The following is an 18411-nucleotide window of genomic DNA, read 5'->3' on the forward strand; positions in this document are numbered from 1 at the left end:
TAATTTATGAAAAAATATAGGCAAAAATAGATATATTTCCATTATACAGCAGAAATGTTCCCATTTAGATATTTTGGTTTACCGTAAGATATGTGATTTTGTTGAAAAATATTTTTTTATAATTTATATAAATATAAAAAAGTCGATTGAGAATCGTTCATCTAATGAATTTTTATATTAATGCCTGAATAATATAATAAATGATAATAAAATAGGTTACGATAAGTGTCGACTACTTCGCTACGTTACTAAATAGTTTACATATTATATGGATTAATATTTTTATAAGAGTATTTTATACATTTCAGTAATCACATCAACGATTGCAAATACCTTTACGAAAGCAACAAAAAGTATAATGTTAAAAGAAAAAGTTTATATTTTAGCGATTTATCTTTCTTAGTGATTTCAGACTTTGGGTACATATATGTATATTATTAATATTGATATTTTGCGATTAAATTTTTTCTTTAATTATTTTATTTTTGGTCATTGATCCCATTATATTTTTATTTTCATTCTTGAAGTGAAGCGTTTGTTTTTGAAGATTCTCAGTTCAGTTTGATACGTTTCATATTATAAAACTGAAAATAAAATCAGATTATAGGAATAAAGGAAAAGCAATAGGAAAAAAATAAATAAAAAAACAAAATGATAATTTTAACATAAATCTATATAATTGTAAAGTAATGATTGAATTAAAAGAATGAAATTAAACGTAAAATACAATAACATTGTGTGAAGCATTTATAAAAAAAATATTAAAATTGTGTATCGATTAGGTTATATGTAGTAAATTATTACCGTATTATAAGAAAATTAAGATAAAATATTATCGTAAAAGTAAACAATAATTAGATTAATTTCATGTGCGTCACATGAGGTATGTGCTTTTTGTATGATTTATTTATTATTAAATTATTAAAAATTATTAAAAACGCATACCATTTTAAAAATAACATTGTACGTCGATTGTAGAATGTGATAAGAAAATATATTTTTTATAAGTTATGTGTTCCAATTCATCCTTTAGGAAGATAGAATGGAATTTATTTACATAAAAGAGGCGAGAGAGTTAAAGATTCGAGATTACTTTAATAATTTGGGTGCCGTATTATATGTTATATAAATTAAATGCAAAAATCGAGGTTCAATATTAAAAATTGTCGACGACTGGCCATTGCTAGTATTAAAAAAAATGCAACAGAGGAAACATCCATCTAATAATTCTTGATATGCATTTCTGTATTTTTAAAATGATTTGGTTTTGTAATATTCGCTTAAACATATACTAGGATATATAATATATATTAATAAAAAAATATTTCTAAAGTTTCACACAAACACAATGAACGAATCAATTTTTCAAGTTGCGTTTCTTAATCGGTGAAAATTTGACGATACACGATTCGATACATTGTCTAAATAAAATAATTTCATATACTGTTAATAAAATAGGATAAAATTCAATAAATATAAAATTAAAATCAAACACAAAATTGAATAATAAAAAATCTAAAACAATAACAAATTTATACAATTGATTCTATTCAACATTGCACATTAGACGTAAACTAAAAAAAAAATACATCGTAATAATGTATCGACAAACTTTCACATACATTTATATTTATATATAAGAATGCACATAGACAAATTTACTTTTTTTTTATCTAAAAATTACCACTTAGCAGAGTGTGTCATCTAAAATCTAAGCGACAAATAACGTACGAAGGTCCACAATAAACGTGAACTTCGGCTGCAAATATCCCGCTTATGGCAAGGCATAGTCCATACTAAGTCCTGCTCTATAGGGCAACACTTCACACCCTGTTTCCTAATATTTTTATCTTTATTTAATTCAGCTATATATATATTATTAAAATCTGAATGATTCAAATCAGTATTCATTTTAAATGTCAACATTACTTCTAGATTTTTTTTGTATATTTCAATCTAAGCTCTATTGTATATTTTAAATAATATATACTATGTATGTATGCGCGTGATTATTACATATACATATATAGTAATCACTAATTACCGATGAATACCCATGTCATAATATATTTTTTAATTATTCATTATTTCAGCCAAATATTACATGTTCTGATTTGAGTATTTGCAACATAACATTCGATTAAACCGCTAGAAAGTTTTAAAGAAATAAAATACTAACCCACTAAGAAAACTAAAGTAGAATATAAAAGTAACTAACATAATCGTTAATCTAAAATACAAAAGAAAAAAATAGTCACCATTATCAGCAATTGTAAAAGAGCCATAAGAAAAAAATTAAGGCATCTACATAATCTGTACAAACACAAATATGTAAATACTCTACGATAAAAACTTAACATCTAAAATTATTGGAAAAAATTATATATGTACTTATAATAAAAAAATAGTACAATATAATAACGCTAACGCCGACAATCATTGTTAAAACTATTACAATAACAAATATAATTTATATAATACTCATATAATATGATTGAAAATATTAATAATCATAATAAAAATATGAAATTATCTTAAATTGTAATATAACAGACAAAAATACTGTACTTTTCAATTTATATTGTAACTTTAATCTAGCAGAGCTTCATATCAGATCGCAAAAATGAAGATGCACCCTTGGTCCGTCAAGTAGGGAAAAAGTCTGTATTGTGTATAATATTATAATGATATATATATATGTATAAATTATTAAAATTTTCACCTTTGAACTCGACAAAGGAGCATTCATTTCTAACAAATACGCACTATTCCTAGTAAAGATCGCCAGTCACACTGGTTTGTTCTCGATCAAAAAATGCAATTTTCAAAGATTCTGAATGTGTTCTCAGACGTATGTATGTATATATATAATATATATATATATATATGTAATATGATACATCTAATAACTAATTTTAATAAAATAAATCTCAATACGTTTATATATTGCACTCACATACATACTATAATATGTAATATATATATATATAATAATATACGTAACACTTTTTCAATTACCTGTTGAACGACTTAAAATAATATAATATAAAATATACCATATATTTTTGCATGTATGTGGCACGATAAATATTATATGTAACGATAATATTCAAAAATGGACATATATATGTATTTGCAAGTAAATTTCTCAATTTAATCTAGCAGAATAGACAACGATTACAAAAATTGCACCAAAAATCATTTTATCATCGAAAAAAGCTACGTACGTCGTACACACGTGTAAAAACGAAGATATCACAAAAATATACATAGAAAGTGATATGATTTGTTTGCAGTTGAAGTTGAAGTTGAAACAAAAGTGGTAAATCTCTCGTTTTTACGTTAGAGCCGATCAGATTCGGAAAGGTGGTAATAATTTAGCGATAATATTGTTATTATTATAGAGACCTGCGCACCTAATTTATAAGTTTTTCCTTAAAAATGTATTTTTGGCATTATAATGTGTTAATGATTCATTGACTACTCAGTCAAATTACACTTTAAGACCATTATTAATATTATATACTCAACATCCATTGATTTATGATATGGCTATATTAATATATCACACATTACCAGATGGACATTTTTTTTCTTACTTACATTCCCTTTGTAATTGCATAATAGATAATACTTATTCATGACTAATACAGCATCGGTATTATAAACAATGTCACTTGAACTCTCATATTTATTGTATATTATAATATATATATTAAACAATATTTTCAAGATATATCGAATCTCTCAATATTATTTTAATAAAATATGGTACTCCGTTACAACGACGGCTTTCACAATTTTCGATCAAGTTAACATGGTTACGACGATGCTCCGCAGTTGTTTATATGTTAGACTTGGAGAACGACACCCTCAGGTGGTTGGACTCGGATAACTGATGGTTGTGCATCTTGATAAGGGCTGCTACAGCGTCGTCGATGGATGGAAGTTGAACAAGTGCCATTTTACGATCCTTGCTGTAATTTCAAATTAAATTATAAGTCATCAATACGATTATGAATATATGTTTAAAAGAAAAAAATCTTACGGGAAAAATTTGAAGGCTTTAACAGTGAAGCCCTTCTTTGTAAACGCTTCTTTGATCTCCTCTTCTGACACGGTAGCTCTGTAATTTTAAATTCAGAGTAATAAATTTACATAGATATATGAATATGACATTAAAAATATATGTTGGGATGTTTAAGCAATGGCAATTTTCTTATTTAGCAACAATAAGTATGTATCTATGGGTAATTATAAGCAGCTATGTATATTTCTAATACTATATTTATTGTATATGTTAAAATATCGAGCACTTAAGGTATATACAGTTTTTAAAAAGTACGTTTTATCTAGAAGAAAATCAAATTCATGTAACAAAAAAATCATTACTTCAAAGTCCACATTGATTATATCGTTTTATATGGATTTAAAAGGTAAATGAAATAATAGTAAAAATACGAATATAAAAGGCATACATCATAATACTACAAAGTGAGTCAAATTTATCAGCAGGGTTACATATACGAATCATGCATGCAGCACAAAGATAGCAGTAGCTTAAAATGGCTGGCACATATCATTTAAGAGTAGAGAGACGCTCTGTCATTTTTCATTTCTAACAAGAATAAAATTGTAAGGACAGAGGTTTATTAATTGAAACTTTAATTAGTCACACATATTTGTGTGATTTTAAGATCATTTTAACTTTGACAGGAGCTAGGGATAATAACATTTTTGAGCCACACTGAACAGTTGATCTTGGGTTGTCGACAGACCGGAACAAGGAACAGCGAACTTCCTTTTTCATTGGCCTAACCGCAGTGTTTTTTTTTAAATCTTGGCTTGTCGGGCCACCATTCGCCGAACTATTATACTTAGTTGACCGCCCTCATTGAAGACTACACCTAATTAAAGGCATTCTCCGGAAAAGGTCCCAAACTGCGTCCTTCACCAAGACAGCAGCCTTTTGAACTGCCTCCACAGAGCGAGGCCCTCCTTAAAAAGTCAGTTAGGAATCTGCGCCACCTCTTCTTCCTGAGAATGATGACAATAAAACACACCTCTCTGACAACAACCCATAGATAGCGTGTCGCTGAAAGTCTGCGCCCTAAGATAGTGTGCTCCAAAAGCCATCGTAAAAAAAGTTATTAAGTTCAACCAGGGCCGGCCCGAGGGGCAGGCAGTACAGGCGATCGCCTGGGGCGCTAGATCTTGTGGGGCGCCGTGATACCAAATAAAGGCGCAATATTTACTTAAAATTATCAAACAATATTGTTAAAAAATATAATCTGATATTCTTTTTTTGTATACACTACTGTGCACTCTTTAGCTTATTTCACGCGTAAAAAATCGCGACGAAAATAAAACTACAAATTCTTAAAATACTCACAATCGCAAAAAAATATGGTGTCAAATATAATATTGAATTACTTTAATTTGAATTATTTTTGCGCTCATGTAATGAGTTAATAAAGTATTAATATGGGGGGGGGGGGCGCAAATTTAGTTTTTGCCTGGGGCGCATAATAACCTAGGGCCGGCCCTGAGTTCAACATCACTATGTAAAAAGGATATCAAAACCACTTGGGCAATGTAGACTATGTTTAATGTAATAGAAGCCTTTTAAACATAGGGTCTAAAATTAAATTCTAATAAAACTAAATTTATGAGCGTATGCAAACCCAAAACAAATGACTCGACAAATCACATAGACTGAATGCACGGAATACACTCTATAAAAAAAAATACTGGATCGAGAAGGCAGGCAGTGACGTGGCTATAGGGAAAGGGGGGCGGAGGGGGCGGGCCGCCCCGGGCGGCACTCGCTTAGGGGCGGCATATTCGCGATGGAATCGTCTAGTGTGGTTCTAAACCCTGAATAAACTAAAATTTATGTAAATTTACGAATAGCAAGAGCTTAACAATAATCAATTTATTATTTTAAGAAATGCTGATTTTATGACCCTGCAAAAAAATGTATGGGGGAGGGGCGGCAATTTTAAGGATTGCCCCGGGCGGCACATACCCTAGCTACGCCACTGAAGGCAGGACAACATTTATCAAATGAAGAACGGCAACTTAACCTCGCTTTTAAAAAAAGGAATGGTAAGTTGCTATGTGTTCTTTGTCATTATATATGAAATAAAAGGTGGACATTTTAGAGAGAAGGCGATTAAAATCTGGAATCTTTCGAAATATAGATCTAAGGAAACTTTCTCCATATCAGTTGGGTGTACAATATGAAACATGAAATGATGTAGCTTCTTATCATCCAAGACAAAATTCGAGGAAAAATAGTAAGTCTTAGCAGAAGAACCAACAGCAGTAATTTGTAAACAGCACTAATTTATTTTTTAGGACAGTAGTAAAAAAAAGGTAAATTTTGTCAGAATGATTGTCAATATCTAATCATTAAAAAAATAGCGAATATTAGATAAATATCTAGATATTTTGCATTAGATGTTTTTAGCAAAACACTACAATATCAAGTAGCGTGTGTGATTCTTCAAAATTCACAGCATTGAAGAAAACTTTGCTAAGAAGCAATTTATCCTCAATACACAATACTTCTAAGCAGTACACATAATATTTTAAGAATCTGTAGTCATTGCCAATTTCATACAGGAAATAATCACTTTTATTGCATTTCAACCCTTTTAAAAAGCAAGACACAGCAATAAAAATACATCTTAGAATAATGCATTGATTGATCAGTCAAAAGAATCGGTATTCTCAAACATACACTTTTTTTCTGAAAAACGCTCATATGTGGTGAACGAGGCTTATTTAATAAAAGCGTACAATGGAATGCTTTTATTAAAAGCTGCATCTTAACTGGGATTTCTAAACAGAGTATAGATGTACAGATCAAAGAGACTGACAAGTCTTAAAAGGAGCATCGTTGCAAGGCAAATTTTTATTGCTTTGAAGCAGATGGCTTTCTAGAAAGATTTGTTACTGGAAATAAAACATGAGTTCAATACCGCAAACCGAAATCCAAGAGAACGGAGAAAAAATTGTGCCATATCTCCTCAGTATAACAGTACATTAAATTTATATCCATAAGAATCACATACAACCTTCAATTGAATCAAAACAATATGGATTTCGGAGTACGTATTTTGTTGTTGCAACTTCGAGTGTCTTGAATATCCACCATAATCATTAGAGTGATATTTACAAATTGGATCACTCCGATGATCCAACGAAAAGCTGCAGCAGACATCCCAACTTTCTGAGCACTGGAATTCTTGTATTGAACGGCATAGAGACTACGTAGATATATTACACTATTCTGTACCTTTAAATTTTAATATGCTAGAACATATTAAATATGTTTGGTTTATGTTTATGACTCACCTTCATACGTAGAGTATATTGATAGAAATAGGACTGCATTTCAGTACAGAATTAAGCAATGTATATGCCAGTAATTAAAAGTGGCTACGCTAGTTAGAAAAGTGTTGCCATTGTTTTTATTATATACCAAGATTACACTTACGGAATGTTTGAAAGGTGAAGCGTTGCACTTGGCGGGTAAATATTCTGATAATTTTTACTACCAGGCTTCTTGAATCTATGTAAAGGACTCTGAGAATAGTCTCTGTAAAGTTGTAAAGATCATGTTAGTATAATAATATCTTATATTCAATAATTCAGTATATACCTTGTTAAACCAGCGTCTGGTTGTCCTTCCTTGGGTAGCTGAACAGTTTGATGTTTGCTCAGCATAACTCTCATCGCTTTGCCGTACACACGTAACTTATCCATGTGAGTCATGGCTAAAACATAAACAACAACACTCAATTTATTGTACACAAACATGAAACATACTAATTGTATTCAAATATACCGAGATGAGCTTGATGTGGCTCTGCGAGTTGTATTAAGGCCGAATCCTTTTTATTATACAATATTTTCACTCTTTGCACGTCACCGTACACACCTGTACAAAGATTAAATTCTTTACTCTGGAGGGAGACTATTTCTTATTAATATACAATATTTTGTATACAGTATATAAAATTTATAAATAAAAATAATTATCGAATGCATCCAAGATGATTTTTTAAAACTTTTTTTTTGAGGTAATGAAATATTTTGATGTATATATCAAATAAATAGACTAAGAAACATCTGATAAGCAGACTAGAATTTTAACAATGGATTTGAAAGCAGTTATGTTTTAAATGAAGATGTTTTACAAAAAAATAAGGATGAATTATAAAACAGTTTTTTGTAATCGTTACTCAATATATAATGATGTATTTATCAAATATTTTCTTTGCAATTTTTATTTATACATATAAATAGCTGAGAATACAGTGAAATTATGTTCATTTTATTTGTTATATTTTTTCTCTTTCTTGTATTCTCTGATATTCAATGACTGTATTTTGATTATTTTTTAAATTAATATGATATGATCTAAAATGATTAATTAAAAAAATCAAATTCACAGAAGAAGAAATATACAGATAAATAAATGTAGAAAAATAAAAATAAAATAAACACACAATTATTTAATCATTAAACAAAATGTCAATTTCATTGATTATATGAGTGAAAAATGTTAAAATAATTATTAATAATGTTAAATTGACATTTTGATTATTGATTTGGAAAATGTTTAATTTAATATAAAAATGGTATTGTGCACACGTACCGAAAAGGGTAAAGAGAGCGTCAGGCGTGACCATCTAAAACAATAGGACAGATAAAGAGACAGCATTATATTAGATTTAAAATAGTTTTTAATCAGTTTTTCTTATTTTTTGTGGTAAATTTTATATAAGTATAAATATTCAAACAATAGATACAATATTTATATTGAAATTAAAAAAAAAAACACATCAGCGGGTCACATCAAGCAAGGTCAGCTTTAGGGCGGTAAGGCGGGACATGTCAAAAGTGGGATCACATTAAATAAATAATATAAAAATTTAACTGGTAAAAAATATAAATAAAATAAAAATAGAAAAAAAAACACAACAAAAGAGCCAAGAGAGTTTAATTTCACACATTTTTTAAACCAGAATTTTGAAATCAAATGATTTTTTTAGCGTAAATGAATAAAAAAACTAATATATAAAAAAAACCCACTGAGAACCGAAAGCAGAAGATTGTCAAACACTACTATTATAGTATATAAAGTTAACTATATTACGTTATAGGTATAGTATAACTAGCGTATTATGTTAATCTTTCATCGTTTCAAAGAGACATTTCACATATCAAAAATTGTATCGTAAGAATTAGTATTATAGTATATTATAAAACCACACGTTAAAAGATGTTTTTGATCATATATTTGAGGTAATTGTATGTATTTATATATAGTAATTGTACATATTCTATCCCATTATAATGAACCTTATAAAATGTTAATATATAAAAATAAACAGCAATCGTACTTATTTTTTATAGAAATCTGATTAAAATCACGACAGTAATCGTAGTCGCAAAAATCGTATGAATTCAATATACAATCTTAAAAATTCAATTTTAAATTTTTTTTTAACAAAAAATATTTTTTGATATAAGAGTATTGGTTAAAGTGTATTGAAATCGAATTTTGGTCAATAGGAGAGCGCAAAAACAATTATCACTTCTCAGAAGTCAAAATTTCACGTCAAAAGCAATAAAGTCGTGTCGGCGCCGTCGTAGTGGGAACGCTCAGCAACGAGAACACAGCAAAGATTTTTTTTAAATTATATCGATATCTTATGCTTTCGTTGCCTAATTCTAAATACCAATATATTGTATATTAAAACATATTTTTTTCGAGGGAAATGTTTATTATCCTCGAAACAAATATCAGTACCCTTGAAACTAATATCCGATTACATATTTTATGATGATGTCAAACAGGACAATTTTAGACAATTTAGCAAAAGCCGATGTATCAGATTTTGGCTAGCAAAGGGTTAAAAAAAATATTGAAAAAAATGGTACTTTTACATATGAATTTAATTACAATATTATTCTTATATTTAAAGAATCAGAGCTAAATATGTTTTAAGCGGTTTTCTATTGAATTATATTATTGATTTATGAAAGAATTTGTAGGAATTACGTATAATATTATTGTTTTGATTAAATTAATAATACACGTATTAAATAATGGCAATAAGACAAGACCACACATAAAACGATTGTATATATATAATATGGCTGATCTTAGTCAAATAATATATATATTAAATGAGAATTTCTTTGCCATTTACATACTTTCATTTAGATCGACTGTTATTTATCATTTTATCATTATAATGGAATAGATAATGTACTTGTTATCGTTCAGTGTTCATTACTGCCACAATCACACTTCGTAAACAATAAGCTAACGTCTAAACTAATAACAAAACACAAATGAAGACAATTGGAGATAAATGGACGTGTCGGGGTTAATATAGATTGCTTGATCTTTCTTTGGTCGGTTTCTTAGATCAAATAAAATGTATACCTCTTCGTTCAAGTTGGTAACCAAAAGGACGGTAGCTAATGGTAGCGGTTGTGGAAGAGCCCTCAGAGCCGGAGCCGCTCCACTGAGGGCCCCCTGTAACGCTAGGGCTCCGAACCCTGGTAATCCAGCTGCCACGGCTGCTCCTGCGTAGGGACCGCCCAATCCTGACCCGAGCCCCAAGCCGAAAGGTGGTGCCAAAACGCCGGGACCGCCTGCAATGCGTTAATAAAGCTCACTGTTAATCTAAATCATACGAATATATTGTGAGAAATAATGGAATATTTAATTACAATATTGTGCGTGGCCTGATAACTTAGCAGCCAACGCGCTATAATCTAGATTATCTAAAACACATTTAAAAATAAGTATTAAGTAATGATTAGCAATAAATAAAACATATTTAAATATTACATAAAATGTGCTTTATCATATTCATAAAATAATGTACATTTAATATACTTTTAATCATAAGACTAAGTATTAATTATAATCTATTAGTGACTCTGTGGGTAAAATATCGTTTTGTCCTGTGAACGGTCGGTCGTCCTCAGGAGTGGTGCCGGTATGTGTACGCACACAGGGGAATATTGTTTTTTTGTTCTCAGAATTAATATTGTTATATCTATGTATTATATGTATTTAATGAAATCTTTATATTATAAAAATAATTTATTTTATTTGTTATAATTCAGTTCTGTTTATATAAAAGTATACAGTTAATCATTTAAAGAAAAATCGATAGTCAGTTGTGAAATATATAACAATATAAAATCATACTATTTATCAAATTCAAACTGCCGTTGTGTAGAATATGCAGAGAAAATATTTTTAACTGAAAATATTAAGAGGTTAAACTTCACATACTGTTACTTTTTCCAAATCCCATAAATTGAATTGCTACTAAAAATATATTTATATATAAATCTAGTAGCTGATAAATAGCGTAAATCTTAAAGTAAATATTTATTTATTAATTAATTTAGTAAACAAAATAGGAGTATCGGCATTTCCACGGTTTATACAATAATCAGAGTCAACATTTCAGATATAAGCCAATGTGGTAAGGGTAATAATACATGGGTAAGTTCAGCTCAATTTATAACATACTATACACGCATATATCGATGGCTTTAAGTGTTATTGTCTATTATTATTGATAAAAGTAAGTCATTATTTTTGCAATTTAAAGCTTAGAGCCATCTATATACAAATTGTAACTTATATATATAAATACAAAAATACATAATAAAAATATGACTTATATCGATTATATGTACGCACCGCCACTGTTATTTATATTATATTTAAAATCATAAGATATAATGACGTATTAAAATAAAAGGATCGGAACACATGCTTTGGGTGATTTATGATTATAATATAATACATATTTTATAAGAAAACTTATGCAGTATAATATACTTATTTATTAAGTATTTACTAGTTTGATTAAAACACAAAAATTATCATGTCTAAACCTTTTTTGTAATAGTTCATGGTAGATAAAACATGACAATAGTTATGTATTGTAAAACTATACAAGGAAAAAGCAGCAGTGTATAAATGACTACATAAGTGTATCAAACAGCAAACAAAGAGTTTGCTCAAGTTAGCGCACTCGGCCGAGTACTTACCCAATCTGAAGTACTCGGCCGAGTCAAATCAGTATACAAAAGTCACTGCTTTAAAGAACGTAAAAATGTTTAATTCTGTATGTTGATGGGAGGTGCTGGAATAAATGTATTATGCATGAATAAATATGGTAGTCATGAAGGGTGGTGTCATTGATCAAAAGCATGCGAATGAAATTCTACTCATAAATTATTATATACATATGTATATGAATCATCAAATCCAATTTGCTTTATTATGTATATGTGATATTATTTTAGGTTAGTATAAACTTAAAATCTATGCTAGTTATATTAGTAAAAAACGTAATAATGATTGTAGCACACTTACATAAAATCTTACCTGTGAGACGATCTCTGGTCAGTGCTGGCCTGGCGGCCAGCAGCAATGACGGAAGGAGTTCGTTACTCAGCGGCAAGTGGTCGCTGTCACCGCTCGGTAACGTGGGATTCGTATAGTCACGCGACTTGTCATTATTATATTTTACGTTCAGTGATGACATCTTAGAATAGTCGATGCGCAAGGTGCAGCATCCATTGTAAATGTTCTGTCCATCCAGCGCCTGTAATGTGAAAAAAGAGGAACAATTAAAAATTGAAATACAATAATCAAAGTTTGAAGCATGGGTGCTAGTTAAAAATATACACGTATACTATATTTATAAAGAGGAGCATCAATAGTTTTTTGCGCTGGTTTACCCGACTGCGGCTGACACTTGCGACAGCCTAGGTAGGAGGTCGGGAGCAACAACTGAGCAATGAGCAACTACTCAAAGTATCCTGGCTGCCCAAGGGCGAATTATAATAAATATAATAATAATAGGTCAGGGAAAACATTCATAGTCCTACTTTTTTCAATACCTGCCAAGAATTGTGATTTTTAGCTAACAACCAGATTCCAAACTCTTTCTCAGAATGATGAGAAAAAGAGAGCTAAGAACGCAAATTCTCAGTACTACTTTGAAAAAAACGAGGCATTAAATGTTTTCCTCAAGCCATTTTTTAAGGGTAGTTAACATTGCATTTTGTAATATATTTTTCATTTTTATTAAATAAAAATCATGCTTAAAAAAGCCTTATCATTTATTTATGATATTGTCTAAAACATTAATCGATATAAGTCGTACATATTATTATATAAGATATAAAAATATCTTATAATGAGGCCATAAAGAATAATATATATGTACATATGTATGTATTATATAAAAAAATATAAATAAAAAAACTTCCTTTTGCAAAAAATATAAGCTCTCAGAATTTTGTGAATATTTTTATGTAGGTGTAATAGGGGTAATGGAAATATAAGAAAAATGCGTAATAACCAAAACAAGCTTAAGAAAACATCTACATTATAAATACAGGGGTAAAAATTTACCTATATTTTGACCACTTTTCTTTAAGCTAACCTTTTTCGTACAAATATGATCGAGATATAAAACCCAAACGGCAAAAATAAAAACTGTTTTTTGATAGTTGAATATTTGCCATTTTTAAATTATAAATTGCTATATATTTTTACATTTTTGTATAATTTATTAAAAACTAATTTTATATTCAATAATAATTTATTCGTAGCGCAATTATATTATTTTGTAAATTTTATTTTTAAGCTAAAAAATTATATTGTTTAGCAATAATTATTTTAAATTTAAAGAGCATCTTTGCGTGCTATTTTTTAACCTTAAATATTATTATTGTTGAAGAATTTTGTATAAGTACCATACAGTTTACTTTAAATATTAAATAATAAAAACTTGATGGTTTAGTAGAAAAAACTTAATTATTAAAACTTAAAATACATCTTTTCATATCTAAATAATTTTGTAATGAATAAAACAAATCTGGATTTATAAAATATATGTTTTAAGACAAACGATATGTTGCGTTATCATTGCTAAATTTCAGGCGAATCATATATGCATATTATTCTTACGACCCGTGTCCACGGCCTTGGGCAGCCAGCTTTCATTCAGTAATTAAATTAGATTTTTAAGGTTCAGATCTAGTGGGTCTAGTCGGGCTTCAATTCAGTACGGTGTGCAAGCAGAATGAGGCTTGGCCTAACCTCCTACCTAGGCTGTCGCGAATGACAGCCGCGATCGAGTACACCGGCGCTAAGCTACCGACGGTCTCCAATAGCTAAGGGAACGTAACGGTCCATTATTATTTTAACGCTTATCTTTAAATTATCATTGGCAATGGTTGAACAGATCAGAATTCGGAAAGTTATCGTTGACAGTTTATAATATCAAAAACATCACACTTGTTTTTGGTGTGCTATGTTTTTAATATTAACAAACTCAATATAAAAGCAATGTCATTAATCATGATAAACAAACTAAAACCAAGGAGAACTTGCGCACCTACATGACACACGCGTGTCTAAAGTCTCACAGGCAAGACGCACGGCCGCGATTTTTTTGACACTACTAACGTGCATGGTGAGGATACGGCGGGCTCGTAAAACCATATATATAAAGTGGCACTAAAACCGAATCGAACACAATCAATTCTACTACGCCTACATCGCCCCAATGACTTCTTTGATCATGACCACGCGCTTTTAAGAAGGATATCTACCGACGCGTCTCTAGCGAGAGCCTAGGCCTCGGTATTCGTAGTATAGTAAAGAATAAGCTTGACTAGATAAGGGTCGTTGTTGCGACTGGAGTCTTATGCACAAGGTTTTTCACCTGCCAAGCTCATATTTAAAAAAAACGGCTTATATTGATTTAAAAATGTACCACTATAGAACTACTTTTAACTGCTCTTTTATTTTCAGACGACACGAAAGCTCATTGTCTGATAAAATCGTTCCACTACCACTCATTATGTAATTTTATCGACGTAATCGGATGCATGCGACATCAGGGTTTTCAGCTATGTGCTTCTCGTGTGTCGCTTTCACAGCATCCCCGAACGGCTTTCGCGTCGGCAGCACCAATTAATTAAGCACACTCGTTTATATGCAAAATGTTTTACCTTCATAACGCGATTTTCCGCGCCGCGCAAAGCCTGCCTTTTTTAAGCTCATGCAAATTAATCCGCGTGCATATTTCGCACGTATGCAGACACACGCACACACACTACATCTATAAGAAAAAACTTAAACTTAGCAAATCGTTTTCAGCTATTGTCATTTATGAGATCGCTATTTATATATATTTAATATAATGCAAAAGCTGAATTAGTAAAAAAATATTTCTTGGTTCAAGAGTGTCTGTGAATGAACAGACACTTGTGCCAGAAAACCTATTAAAGAAATCAGCGAATAGTCGCTAAGATCGGACCTGTATCCGAAGAAGAAACGTAAGATTATGGCAAATGATATTTAATATAACATTTTGTATATTAATAGTTACAGCAACGGTGAATTGTTTTAATAAAGTATATAGCTAAAAATTTGCTTTTCACGTGTCATATATTGATCTCTTAATTATGAGGTTTTAAGTCATAAGATATTCAAATATATAAAAGCATAAAATTGAACAAAAACAAGAGTTGAAGATTTATAAATAAATTATATAAAAAAGTAACTTTTTTGGAAATTATGTAGCGAAAAAGAAACCATAAAGTCTGGCTTACATTTTTTGACACTTTAAAAACAGCTGTTACCTACGTATATTTCATATCGAGTTTTAATTAGCTTTATAAGCTCTTATTCAGTCTACTTTGATATAATTAAAATGAAAATATCTATACATAATAATCGATTGAAATGTATGTATGTAAAATATTGAATATGCAATTATAATACCATTGATTAAATATTTAACGTAATAATCGAGAGTAGATTGATGTTGAATTGGACGTAAAGTATTGTTAATTAAATTATATATTAAACACACTTTGTATATTATTTATTGTATTATACTATATAGCACTCAGAAAGATAGCAGTACAGTGGTGTTATCGTATCGCAGTGTCGCGCAAAGTCGGGACGACATCAAACACGCCCAATTTATAAACTCTCGAAGGGAGAAATACAAATTTGAAAACATAAACATCGTCAACGAATTCCTCGGGGCGGTCGGAAACACATAATAGAGGAGAGAAGAGGAGAGCGCGCACACACACAGATAATACCTACGTATATATTATATATAAAGCTGTGGATCTAGGAAAAGTTTGTATACCTTCTTTTTGAAAACGCCACCGTACCTGCGAAGTTTGTCGTGGATGTCAAAGGGAGGCGGCCCCGAGCCAAGAAAAGTAAAAGTCTTTCGGGCAATCAACTAATGAGTCTTTTAAGTAATTAAAATGATACAATTAGTATAGTAATGACGTTACCGGGGGACCAAAGGCGACGTCCCCTCAGGTGATGTTGCGGCTTTTGATTAATTATTAAACAAGCAAACGACATTTAAAAATACTCGCACGGCAAAATTTGGTTTATTTGTCGGTAATTAATAAGATCGACCTCTGTATCTAAATCCGATTTAAAGCATTGTAGAGACAATAGGAAATCGATTCAATTATATAATAATGAGTAACATAAATGCGTAAGTAAATTAAACTAACTTACATTAATAGTTTAAATTAAAATGTACTTACTACAAAAAATACTAAAGTCTTATTTTTTTTATTAATGACAATTTATAATAGAACAACCACATCGATAATTAAAAAAGTAGTATACTAATTTTAGTTGTATTTTTTAGGGGTTTTTCGAAGTAATGTATACATCCAATACTTAAAAATTTTATGTGTTTAGTCCATTGCTAGCATTTTGCGTTACAGGAAATCTATTATAGAAGCTGTTTTTTTTACATTTAAATAAACAAATACATAAACACTAAAAAATAGCAGTGGACCATCTACAATATAAAATTATAATTAATTGTTACAGAATCATACATATTCTGTAAAAAAAAACCACTAATAATAAAAATTAAAAATATTATATTACAATCAATTTTAACTCTTTAAACGTCAGTGACTTTTTCTGAGTCACCTGTTATTTCTCCTCACGCGTCTGTATATTTTTTTTAAATAAATATAAAATAATTGGTTTATTGATAAATGAAGCTAGTACAATAATATTTATTATTAAAAAAAATAAAAATAATTCGTTAGCTCAGTGAGTCACTGGCGGTTAAATACATCGTTAAAATGTATATATACAGGCGGCCCTCGACTTTCGAACGTTTGACTTTTGCACAATTCGCTATTTCGCACATTTTAAAAGAAAAACATTTTTTTTTTAAATTATAAACGAACATGTTGGTACGAACAAAAAAAAAATTAAGGACTCATAAACTTCACACGATTCGAGACAAAGATGGAAATTATTAGACGTTCTGATAGCGGTGAATCTTTTGCTTCAATCGGACGTTCGTATGATACAAACAGGTCTACGATATTTTCAATTTTGCAAACAAAAAATATAATTAAGGAATACGTTCAAAATTGTGGAAATTAAAGATATATTTCCACAATCTTTAAAGATATGTTTCCAAAAAAACACGGCAAAAAAGACATAGATGAAACGGAAAAATCTTTGTCATTATGGATCTATGACCAACATCAAAAAGATGTCCCTCTGAGTATTTCAATTATTCAAACAAAAGCCCTTAGTTTGCACAAAGATTGGAAGGATAGATTAAAAAAGAGATTTTAACACGGTTTTTCAAGCAAGTAACGGTTGGTTTTACAATTTTAAAATGAGGTTTTCTTTTCATAATATTAAATTTACTGGAGAATCGGATGATGTGGATAAAGATACTGAAAAAGAATTTATTTCCTAATTATCCAAAATTATTGAAGATGGAGAATATTCCTTTAGCCGAATATTTAATGTAGATGAGACAGGTTTATTTTGGAAAATTCTTTAACAATGAAAAATATGAATGAAGCCTTCACGCATCTTGACAAATTTTTAAATATTATGGAAGATTTTGATCTCAATGGAGAATGCATATCTCAAGTGCGTAGGGCGATCAATAAAGACATAGCATGTTATAAAATACTATATGAAGACAAGAAAAAGAATAGTGGAAAACAGTTAACTCTTGATAACTTTTCAAAGCAAACACCCGCAAACCACACTTAAACTTGTCACTTAAACGCCTCTTAAACATTTTATATTTACTTGATAAATAAATATTTTAAAATACACATAATTTAATTTTTTTTTACTTCCCTCTACTTTCGAACATTCAACCACTTATGTGCGAAAGTGGAGGGCCGCCTGTAGTCCATCCAAGATGTTAGCGCTCATCATCGTTGTGTTGGAAATAAGGGTGCGTGTAAGCATGCATGCATACATACACAATTTTCCGCGAATTTGTTTACACCGATAGGAGAACT

General features: G+C 29.9%; 1 protein-coding gene across 3 annotated transcripts in view; it reads right to left on the minus strand.

The window, feature by feature from the left end:
• Positions 1 to 652: 652 nt before the first annotated feature.
• Positions 653 to 18411, minus strand: part of heph (polypyrimidine tract-binding protein 1 heph) — a 413796-nt gene continuing 396037 nt past the window's right edge. For 2 of the 3 annotated variants that reach the window (XM_088202339.1, XM_088202337.1), the window contains exons 7-15: positions 12431 to 12662; positions 10759 to 10812; positions 10469 to 10680; positions 8669 to 8702; positions 7856 to 7948; positions 7670 to 7784; positions 7505 to 7606; positions 4049 to 4126; positions 653 to 3977 (exon numbers count right to left, since the gene is read on the minus strand). In XM_088202339.1, coding sequence (XP_088058465.1) covers positions 3845 to 3977; positions 4049 to 4126; positions 7505 to 7606; positions 7670 to 7784; positions 7856 to 7948; positions 8669 to 8702; positions 10469 to 10680; positions 10759 to 10812; positions 12431 to 12662 — 1053 coding nt within the window. In that variant the 3' untranslated portion in view covers positions 653 to 3844. The remainder of the gene's footprint in view (positions 3978 to 4048; positions 4127 to 7504; positions 7607 to 7669; positions 7785 to 7855; positions 7949 to 8668; positions 8703 to 10468; positions 10681 to 10758; positions 10813 to 12430; positions 12663 to 18411) is intronic. The other variant, XM_088202338.1, reaches the window with a different exon arrangement.

The sequence above is a fragment of the Plectrocnemia conspersa genome, unplaced genomic scaffold (assembly GCF_051122295.1).
Source record: "Plectrocnemia conspersa isolate PC_06_02 unplaced genomic scaffold, ASM5112229v1 ptg000013l, whole genome shotgun sequence".
In the NCBI taxonomy this organism is placed as follows: Eukaryota; Metazoa; Arthropoda; class Insecta; order Trichoptera; family Polycentropodidae; genus Plectrocnemia; species Plectrocnemia conspersa.